At 57.6% G+C, this 10,188-nt stretch overlaps 2 protein-coding genes across 3 annotated transcripts; one reads left to right on the top strand and one right to left on the bottom strand.

Moving 5' to 3' along the window:
• The first annotated feature begins 397 nt into the window (after positions 1-397).
• On the top strand, positions 398-8,278 carry RGL2 (ral guanine nucleotide dissociation stimulator like 2). Of its 2 annotated transcripts, none has more exons than XM_027126942.1 (18): positions 398-532; positions 759-961; positions 2,227-2,310; positions 2,566-2,744; positions 2,875-2,925; positions 3,015-3,312; positions 3,583-3,834; positions 3,917-4,020; positions 4,114-4,198; positions 4,282-4,350; positions 4,518-4,592; positions 5,187-5,219; positions 5,340-5,461; positions 5,558-5,653; positions 5,736-5,847; positions 5,956-6,246; positions 7,107-7,221; positions 7,326-8,278. In XM_027126942.1, exons 2-18 carry the CDS (start codon positions 800-802, stop codon positions 7,535-7,537), a joined length of 2,340 nt encoding a protein of 779 aa, XP_026982743.1. In that variant the 5' UTR covers positions 398-532; positions 759-799; the 3' UTR covers positions 7,538-8,278. The 2 variants fall into 2 exon arrangements, with proteins under 2 accessions (XP_026982743.1, XP_026982745.1); XM_027126944.1 differs by having other exon boundaries at positions 7,107-7,186; positions 7,326-7,467.
• Positions 8,279-8,818: 540 nt separating this feature from the next.
• Positions 8,819-10,122, bottom strand: PFDN6 (prefoldin subunit 6). Its single transcript, XM_027126962.1, has 4 exons — positions 9,825-10,122; positions 9,485-9,555; positions 9,279-9,403; positions 8,819-9,032 (listed from the first exon to the last, which is right to left on the bottom strand). The coding sequence occupies exons 1-4, from the start codon at positions 9,886-9,888 to the stop codon at positions 8,903-8,905; spliced, it is 390 nt and encodes a 129-aa protein (XP_026982763.1). The 5' UTR covers positions 9,889-10,122; the 3' UTR covers positions 8,819-8,902.
• Between the last annotated feature and the right edge of the window lie 66 nt (positions 10,123-10,188).

Here is a 10,188-nt window from a genome sequence, read left to right as displayed (position 1 = left end):
CGGCCCGCTACACGCGCGGGTGTGGGTGGGAATGGAACCCCGCGGGCTGGAGTAACTGTGTCCGTCCCCGCCTAAAACGCTTCCCGCGGGAGTTTTAGCCTAGTGGTTGTGTTAGGGGAGAGAAATGTCAAATTTGGCTCCTGCCCTTCCCCGGGGGCTGGAGACTGAAATCTTTATATCAGTTAAGTGCGGGGCGACTTGGGTTCCAGGATCCCCGAGTCCGGGGGCGCCGAGGACAGCGGAGCTGGAGCCCCGGGCTCCTGGGTCCCGGCCCCTGAGTGTCTAGCGCTCCTCTCGTCCGCGGCCCTGGCTCCTGTCCTCACTTCCTTCCCTTTTTGGCTCCTGCTCGCGGAGCGGGCGGACGTGGGGGGAGCGGAAAGGGCGGGAGGGCCCGGGAGTCTGGCGAGGGGGTGGGGTACAAGGGGGTGCGGAAAAGCCAGGGAAGGGACTCGGTCCGGGAACTTGATCAGGGACCGGAGACCTACGGGAACAGCGGCCCGGGACCCGCGCTGCCCCCACCCCTCCTGAGCAGGTCAGAGCCAGAGCACCCTGTGACCCTGCCCGTTCCCGTACTCGTGACCCCCTCATCCCCAAAATGCAAGGCCCCCCATATTCCACCCCTGTATCCCTCCTTCCCCCCCCCGCCCAGCCTCCCTGCAGGACTCCCATCCGGTTACCTAGAACCCACCCGCTTACCTCCCCTCCGGATCCCCCGCGCCCACCTGACTCTCCACCTGACCCCTCCTGTCTCTCCCCAGGCGCCCCCATGGCCCGACCCCGCTGATTCCTTCACTTGGCCATGCTCCCGCGGCCCCTGCGGCTGTTTTGGGACACGAGCCCCCCCGGGGGAGTCGTGCTGAGCAGCTTCCGGAGTCGAGACCCCGAAGAGGGTGGGGGCCCAGGTGGCCGGGGCGTGGGCGGGGGGCAGGAGGAGGAGGAGGAGGAGGAGGAAGACGACGAGGTGAGACGCGGGAGGTGGGAGGTAGGGGGCGTGTATATTTCTGAGACTCTCCACCTTTTGGTGTCTGTGTCCCTTCATCTCTTCCTGCCTCAGCTACTTCCGCGCCTCTCGCTGGTGTCTGCCTGTCTCCCCGCTGCGGGGAGTCCCGGCGTTTCTGTGGTTCTGTGCCGCAGTGTGACTCAGGACCTGCCCGCAGGAACCTGCCCTGTTCCTGCCAGGAGCGTCTGGCTGGCTGTCCTGCGGGTCTCTGGCCCTCTCCGCCTGTGCCCGAGTGTGCCCGTCTCTGGGCTTGGTGTCTAGGTCCCTGTCTCCCTCCCTGTTTTTGTTTGGCGGGGAGGGGTTTGTTTCCACAGTAACCCGCTCCTCCGATTCCGGGATTGGGGAGGGAACCCTTTGACTTCGTGACCCCTCCCCCCTCTCCTGCCGGGCTCTCGGTGGAGGCGCGAAGCCAAGGTTCTTGAACCTTGGAGGGACCATCCCGGGCTGAGTGGCGGGTGGTCACCTGCTTTTCTCCGGGACTAATGGCGGTGGCCAGGAGTATGACTGGGGCCTCGGGAGGCGCCAAAAGTTGGATTTGAGGCCCCGAGGCTTTGGACTCCTGGGTCCAGAGTCTGGGTGAGGGCTGGGTGACTAGCAGGGCTGGTTTTTCGGGATCGGTTGGGGGAGGGGCTGGGTCACATGACACTCTGAGTCTTTCCCCCACATCATCCCCACTTCCCCTTCTTCCTGTACTGGGATCAGAGCCGCCACCTCGAGCGGGGTCTCCAGGGCTGAGGGACCCGGGGAAAGGGGGCTAAGGGGAAGGACTAACTCTTTGGGCTTGGTCAGTTCCTGCGGGGGAGGGCGGAGCATGCGGCTGTGCCTGTGACTGAGCTTTCAGCTTCTCAAGGTCTCTGCCTCAGGCTTTCTGCCTCTCTCGCTTCCCGTCTCCTACCCTTTGCACCTTGATTCTCCGCTGTTCTGGGGTTCAGCTCTGGGGGGAAGGGGCTACAGCGGTCTCCAGGACCAGGGTTCCTGCATTCCATCCAGCCCCCCACGGCAAACCCCTAGACTCCACCGGGCCCTGAGGCGGCTTGCGGGGGGCTGTCTGGGCCCCAGTGGGGGAGACCTGGGGTCACCAGTCCCCCCCACCCCTCGTACTCGCTGGTACTGTCCCCCGCCGCAACAGGTGAGGGGTACAGAGGGAGGAGTAGGGCCTGGGGCTGAGGGTTGGGCAGTGGGGTATGGTGGGGAACTGTCTGACCTCCCCTTCCTTGCTCCTCCAGGCCCCTGTGTCTGTCTGGGACGAGGAGGAGGATGGTGCCACCTTTACTGTCACAAGTCGCCAGTATCGGTCTGTTGATCCCTTGGTGAGATCATAACTTTGACTTCACACCTCTGACCCTCCACCTCCCAGTTCCCCTTCCTCCGGCCAACTTTCTGGCCAGAGTGCCAGGTTGGAAGTTTGCAGACTGCACTCTGCTGTGTGACTTAGGTCAAGTCTTTTGCCCTCTCTGAATCTTAATACAGTGAGCCTGGATCATCTCCTAGGTCTGGGATTTCCCCCAGATATCTAGGGGCAGAGTTGAAAAAAGGGTCAGTGACTGGCCCTCTGTCTCCCCCAGGCCCCGAGGCCTCCCCCGCGTTCCTTCCGGAGGCTCCGAGCTGGCACTCTGGAGGCCCTGGTCAGACACCTGCTGGACACCCGGACATCAGGGACTGACGTGACCTTCACGGCAGCCTTCCTGGCTACTCACCGGGCCTTCACCTCCACGCCTGCCCTGCTAGGGCTTATGGCTGACAGGTCAGGGTCATAAGGGGCCAAGGGTCATTGACATGTCTGGACTTTCTAAAGCCGGAATATCCCGCCCAAATAGTCAAAGCCACTAGCATTTTGGAAAAAATGGACAGATAGAATCTCTTCCACTCCCCAGGCTGGAAGCCCTTGAATCTCATCCTACTGATGAGCTAGAGAGGACAAAAGGGTGAGTGACCCCTGATTCTTAACCTCACAGTTCCCTCCGCCCAGGCTGCAGCCTGACATCTGATCCCTGGCGGATTCCACTTCTCCCAGGGTAGCCATCTCTGTACTGTCAACCTGGCTGGCCTCTCACCCTGAGGATTTTGGCTCTGAGGTCAAGGGTCAGATTGACCGGCTTGAGAGCTTCTTGCTTCGGACAGGGTATGCAGCAGGGGAGGGTGTTGGGGGGGGCGGCGCTGACCTCATCCGCAACCTCCGGTCCCGGGTGGACCCCCAGACCCCCGAACTTCCTAAGCCCCTGGCCCTCCCCGGCGATCCCCCTGCTGACCCCACGGATGTCCTGGTGTTCCTCGCTGACCACTTGGCCGAACAGCTGACCCTGCTAGATGCGGTGAGACCTTGACCTCTGACCCCCCTGCCCCCTGCCCCCTACTAACCTGTCCCTGACTCCAGATCCTTAGCGTGCTTCCAATCCTTCCTGATCCAGCTCCCAGTCTCCTTCGCCCACCCAGTTTTGACCTTGCCCCCTTTCCTCTTGATTGTTGCCCTTCAAACCCTGTGCCCTTCTGGTTCCTTGGCCACCTGAGATCCTCACACCCCCGATATTGGAAGGCTGACCTCACTTGACTACAAACTTTAACCTCTAACCTCTGCCCCACAGGAGCTATTTCTCAATCTGGTCCCCTCTCAGTGCCTGGGGGGCCTGTGGGGTCACAGAGACCGGCCAGGACACTCCCACCTCTGCCCGTCTGTCCGGGCTACTGTCATACAGTTCAACAAGGTGGCAGGGGCAGTGGTCAGCTCTGTCCTGGGGGCTACCTCAACCGGAGAGGGGCCTGGGGAGGTGACCATACGGCCACTCCGTCCCCCCCAGAGGGCCCGACTGCTGGAGAAGTGGATCCGTGTGGCAGAGGTAAGAGAGAGGCTCGGCCCTACTGGGGACTGTGGTGTGGAAAGAGGCCCACAGCTGCGGCCCCCTCTTGTGAACCCCACAGGAGTGCCGTCTGCTCCGAAACTTCTCTTCAGTGTATGCTGTGGTGTCGGCCCTGCAATCCAGCCCCATCCACAGGCTTCGGGCAGCCTGGGGGGAAGCAGCCAGGTGGGGAGGATGGGGCACTGGAGTCGGGTAAGGGCCGGGAGGGGGGCAACTGAGCCAGGCTCCTCCTCAAGACCACTGCCTCCTGCTCCCCAGGGACAGCCTCAGAGTCTTTTCCAGCCTCTGCCAGATTTTCTCCGAGGAGGATAATTATTCCCAGAGCCGGGAGCTCCTCCTGCAGGTGAGGCCTGTTCCCAGCATTCCCAGACATCCCCCCCACCCCCCCACCCCCACCCCCATGTCTCCTTGTTCTGTCACCACCAGGAGGTGAAGCTGCAGCCTTCTCTGGAGCCAAATTCCAAGAAGTCCCCGAGGTCTGGCTCCCGGGGTGGGGTGAGTGACTAGTTGGGGGTGGAAGCAGTCTGAGGGATGGAAGAGGAGGCACAGCAGCGTGAGGAGAATTCAGCTTGTTCTCTGAGGCAATGGGATAGGAAAGTGCGGAGAGATGGAGGGCCTTTGGATCAATGGCAGGGGTGACTGACTCTTACCTCTGATCTCAGGGTGTGGTCCCATACCTTGGCACCTTCTTGAAGGACCTTGTGATGCTGGACGCAGCCTCCAAGGATGAGCTGGAGGTCAGTGGTGTGTGTGTGTGTGTGTGTGCATGTGTGCGTGTGTGTGTGTGTGTGTGTGTGTGTGTGTGTGTGTGTGTGTGTGTATGCATTGCGATAATGGAATGAGTACGCCTCAGGGTCAGACAGACCTCCTTCCAGAAGGGGCTGCAAGGCAGAAGCACTGCCAGGACTCTGTTACTTCGGCAAGTTTGTTTAACCTCCTTGTGCCTTAGTGATTTGTAAATGGGAAACTAGTGACGTCTCTACATCAACCTTCTATTATGAGAGTTAAATGAATTAATGCTTGGCGAGTGCTCAGAACATGCCTGAGATGTAAGCATATATAGTTGGCTAAATAAATCAATACTGGGATCTTGGGCAAGTTCCTTATCTTTTCTGAGCTCTAATTTTCTCAACTGTAAAGTGGACACAATTTTGACCCATGATGTTCTATTTAAAGGGTAAGGTAGGGGGCTTGGGGCATGATGGATGAGAGGGGGAGGAGGGGGAGGGCCAGAGGAGTCAGAGAGGCCGAGTGAAGTGAGTGTTTGGGAGAGGGGATGTTCTCTCTGTGGCAGGGTTGGGACCCTCACCCCATCCCCTTTATCCTTGCAGAACGGATACATCAATTTTGACAAGCGGAGGAAGGTGAGGGGAGCATTTGGGCTGGATGCTAGCTGTCCCTAGCTACATCCCAGGAAGGGGAGAGGAGGGCAGAGTCAGGGGTTCCTGAATTTTGGCGCCTGCAGTCTGTGGGCTCCTTCCTAGGAGTTTGCTGTCCTTTCTGAGCTGAGGCAGCTCCAGAACAAATGTCGTGGCTATGACCTCCGACCTGACCCCGATATCCAGCGGTGGCTACAGGGGCTCCGGCCACTGACAGAGGCCCAGAGGTGACTGGCTGGGTGCGGTTGGGACTCCAGGGCTCAGGCTGGGCGTGGGGGTCAGTATGTCATGCACTGACCTCTGCCCATTGCCCCCATCCCCAGCCATCAGGTGTCCTGTGAGGTGGAGCCATCCAGTAGCAGTGACCCTCCTGCCCCGCGGGTGCTTCGGCCAACGCTTGTCATCTCGCAGTGGACAGAGTGAGGGAGTCAGTGGTTGGAGGGTGGTCTCTTGGGGACTTGTCCTTCTCCCTCTGACCTTCCCAATGTCCTGCCACTCCAGGGTGCTGGGTTCTGTTGGAGGTCCCACACCCCTTGTCTCCTGGGACTGGCCGAATGTGGGGGCAGAGGAGGTGCCTGCAACCCCCGCTCCACTGCTGACCCGGCTGGCCCAGGTGAGCTCCGCTCCTGACCTCTGACCTCAACACTGACCCTGACTTCGTGAATCCTTCTTCCTTGACCTCCCTGCCTTCGTGCCAGTTCCCTGTGTCGTTTGTCCCCAGCACATGAAGTGGCCGTCTGTCTCATCTCTGGACTCCGCCCTGGAAAGCACTCCAGCCCTGCAGAGTCCCGCTGACCCCAGCCACCTCTCTCCCCCAGCTTCCTCCCCGAGGCCTTCTCGAGGTCACCGCCGCTCAGCCTCCTGTGGCTCCCCGCTCAGTGGGGGTGCAGAAGGGGCCTCCAGGGGGCCTGGATATGGGGGAGGGGGGCCTGGGCCAGGGGCCTCTGATTGCCGCATCATCCGAGTCCAGATGGAGCTGGGGGAAGACGGCAGTGTCTACAAGAGCATCTTGGTGAGGGAGCTGTGGGCTGGGAGGTGGGGTGAAGGATGGTGCCCCGAGGGACTAGAGATAGATGATGTCTTAGATGTCAATAGCCAAATGGGAGGATGATTTTACTTTTTTTTTTTTTTTTTTTTTTGCGGTACGCGGGCCTCTCACTGCTGTGGCCTCTCCCGTTGCGGAGCACAGGCTCCGGACGCGCAGGCTCAGCTGCCATAGCTCACGGGTCTAGCCGCTCCGCGGCATGTGGGATCTTCCCGGACCGGGGCATGAACTCGTGTCCCCTGCATCGGCAGGTGGACTCTCAACCACTGCACCACCAGGGAAGCCCTGTTTTTACTTTTAATTGACCTTTGGTTTTAGCAACCATGTTTTTTTTTTTTTTTGCGGTACGTGGGCCCCTCATTGTCGTGGCCTCTACCGCTGCGGAGCACAGGCTCTGGACACGCAGGCTTCGCGGCCATGGCTCACAGGCCCAGCCGCTCCGCGGCATGTGGGATCTTCCCACACCGGGGCACGAACCCGCATCCCCTGCATCAGCAGGCGGACTCTCAACCACTGCGCCACCAGGGAAGCCCAGCAACCATGTTTTCTTTTGAAGGTTACTTTGCTGGTGCACCTTGAACTTTGGGTGGCTGTATTAGATTTTCAGAACCAATAGCAGTTTCCCCAGAGGAAGCAGGAAGCAGCCCAGCAACTATGTGGGCTGGCGGATGGAGTACAGGGAGCCACCATGTTGGGTTTCCCTCTTCACTTGAAAGTTTGGGTGCGGGTAACCTTTTCTGGTTGGGATTACTGGCTAGGGTTGGAAAAATGGAAAGCACAGGTCATCATGGCCAACTGATTGCTCTTTTGGTCTACTGTCCTGCCAGGTGACCAGCCAGGACAAGGCTCCAAGTGTCATCAGTCGTGTCCTTAAGAAAAACAATCGTGATTCTGCGGTGGCTTCAGAGTATGAGCTAGTGCAGCTGCTCCCAGGGGAGCGAGGTCAGAGGCTGGGAGGGCAGACTCTGGAGGAGAGTGCGTCCACATCCGGGGGGTTGTGCGGGGAATGACTGTGTTTGTGTTTGACACCCTTTCTGAACCTACAGAGCTGACCATCCCCCCCTCGGCTAACGTCTTCTACGCTATGGATGGAGCTTCACTCGATTTCCTCCTGCGGCAGCGGCGACGGCCCTCCACTGCTACACTGGGCCGTGCCAGTGGCCCTTCTGCCTCGGGAACTCCCCCAAGTGAGGGAGGAGGGGGTTCTTTTCCCAGGATCAAGGCCAAAGGGAGGAAGATTGCCCGAGCACTGTTCTGAGGACGAAGCCCTGTTGGCTCCTAGAACTCATGGTGGCCGTGCCAGATGTGGGGAGCCATCCTGAATGGTGGCAGTTGCCGCACTGGGGAAAAATCCAGAAGGATGGCCAACCACCCTGGGGCAGTGAAGCGCCACTGGTTTACCAGCCAGCCGAGATCCAGCCCTATGGGAACTGATAATCTTGGTACCCAAGACGGATACCTGTGTATAGCTTCCCACTTTCCATGAATGCAGCACACAGCTAGTGCTGGGAAAAGGATCCGTTTCTGATTCCTGGCCACATCCTAACATGCTAAGGGCCAAGGAAAGGCCTGGAAGTAGGGGGAAAGGAAAAGCCTAGAGGCTCTGAGCCCCAGGGGAAGGGAATGGTAAGAAAAAGGTTCTAGTAGGAGTTCCTCTTCCTAGTCTGGGGGTTCCTGTCACTGTGACAACACTAATAAACCAAAACACTACCTGAACTCTACTCCCGTCCTTGCAGTGTGTACGAACTAGCTGCTTGGAGTGGGGGTGGGGAGTTGGCTGAAGGTAGACACCGTGGAAAAAGAGGGGCCCAATGTTCTCTATCCATGAAGAGCTGGAAGCAAGGACTTGGTGGAAACGGTTTCCTCAGAATGGTTTGTTCCTCCCCAGCAACCTCGCCATCCCTGGTCCCTTTATTTGCTCTTACATTTTTCTCCTCAGTTGCTACAAACCCATGTCAAGTACTAGCCATCCCAATTAAAGTGATCAGCATGAAGAACACTCCTGACTCTGAATTTGTAAGAAACAATTTTAGGACAAAGAAATGGAAGAACAACTTTGTGGACAATGTACAAACTGGGAGACCTTACATATTACAATGCATTATGTGCTGGGGCTTGAAATCAGTTTAAGCTACACTCAAATTCTAGGAAGAAAGAGACTAAAAAGAACTAATGTGCCAGGGCTATTTTGAGGATGACAAGAAATCATAGCAAAGGAGGATCACCATGTTTCATTCTGGGGTCAGAGAATTGTGAGTTCTTCAATAAACTCACTTTCCCTGAAATTATTGTGTCGTAAATGCCCTTTTCATGTTTCCAACCAAGATATGGAAGAGTTAAGGGTTCCACATACAGGCAAGAATTAGGTTTGAGACATTTCGGATTTTAATCTCAAGAAAGAAGGGTTACTCTGCCACACAGAGATTCCAGTGCAAGGATCTGGACCTGAGAGAGTAATGCAAGTGATAAACATATAAGGTGGAAGGGACCAGGAGAATGGATGGAGACAATTATAACAGAAGCGACTGGTCAGAAAACGGCCAGGTATTTTCACATTTTATTAGCTACAGTATAGACCCTAGAGCTGCCTCATTTCCTCCCCTCCCCCGCCCCTAGGACAGGGTCAGACCTTCCCAGGAGCCCCTGCTTTTGCTGCCTGGGCCCGCTGGAACTCCTGCTGCAGCTGAGCAAGGGTCTCTCTCTGTTGCTCTGACTGCCGCTCTAGGTCCCGGAGCTGGGATTCGTATCGCTTACTGAGGAAAGGCAAAAAAGCAAGTAAGGAGAAGTTACTGAGACTTACTGTTGAGGGTGCTGAAGGCAAGAAGAAGATTGGTGGAAAACTTGAGATCTAAGGGGAGGATGGAGGAGAGGAGTTACAAGGGAAGGGTTGGAGGAACTGGACAATTGGGGGATACTCTGGAGAGCGACTCTACGATGGTTCCTCAACACCTTTTTCCCAACGCGTCAGGTACATCACGGGGCGTGGAATAAAGACTCACATCTCAGCCGTGATGTAGTCCAGCCTTTTCCCCACTGTGGCCCGAGCTTCCCCCAGCTCCTGTTTGACCAGCACGGGACCCAGAAGTTTAAAGACCACATTGGATCCATCCAGCAGGGCCAGTTCCTGATGGAGGGGTGGGACATACATGATCAGAATTACTGCCAGGACAGATCCCTCCTCACCCCACAAATCCCAGTCTCTCACCTCCTTCACGATATTATTTTCTGTTAGTTGTGCCTCTAGTTTCTGCCTCCCTGACATGGATTTACTCAAGTCTGGTGGGTGGGAGGAAAGACTTTATTAGAGACATCACATGCACCACCCGACCCCCAAAATCCTGATGAGAAAAAGATGCAATTGAGGAAGTAGGCCAAGGACGGGGCGGCGAGTCAGTGGATGGGAAGAGTATAGAGGTGGGGATGGACCCGCACGCTGGGGCCGGGAGTAGGGGGGTGGGGTGGGGGCAGTGCAGAACACATGGTCTGGGTATGGCTTTGGGTTTTGAGGGAATTGGGGCGAGGCCACACCGACCCTGCTCCCTTACCCTTCTGTAGCTGTTGATATTTCTCCACTTCTCCCTGTAGCTTCTTCTGGATTAGCTCAGCCATGGCGGGGACGAAAGCCTGCGGGGAGCGGGAGGGGGGCGCTGGGTCTCACACTCTGGAAGGTACCCGAGCTCCCTTTTCTGGCCTGCGGAAATGACAGCTCTCCTGACAGGCAGCCTCTCGGAACACCGCAGTCTCTCCGGATCCGGAATATCTGCTTCACCCCTGCCCCAAGGGGTGGCGGGCGAAACAGGACCCGAAACCCCTCAACCGAATCCCTGACCCACTCACGTTCTCCCGTCAGTATTGGTAAACCCGGAAGTAAACAACGAATGCCGGGAAAAGACGGCGCCGGAAGCTTTC

Source organism: Aethalodelphis obliquidens, unplaced genomic scaffold (genome assembly GCF_003676395.1).
Source record: "Aethalodelphis obliquidens isolate GAN/ISIS:26980383/991018 unplaced genomic scaffold, ASM367639v1 scaffold31, whole genome shotgun sequence".
Classification (NCBI taxonomy): Eukaryota; Metazoa; Chordata; class Mammalia; order Artiodactyla; family Delphinidae; genus Aethalodelphis; species Aethalodelphis obliquidens.
This window is presented reverse-complemented; position numbering and strand designations above follow the sequence as displayed.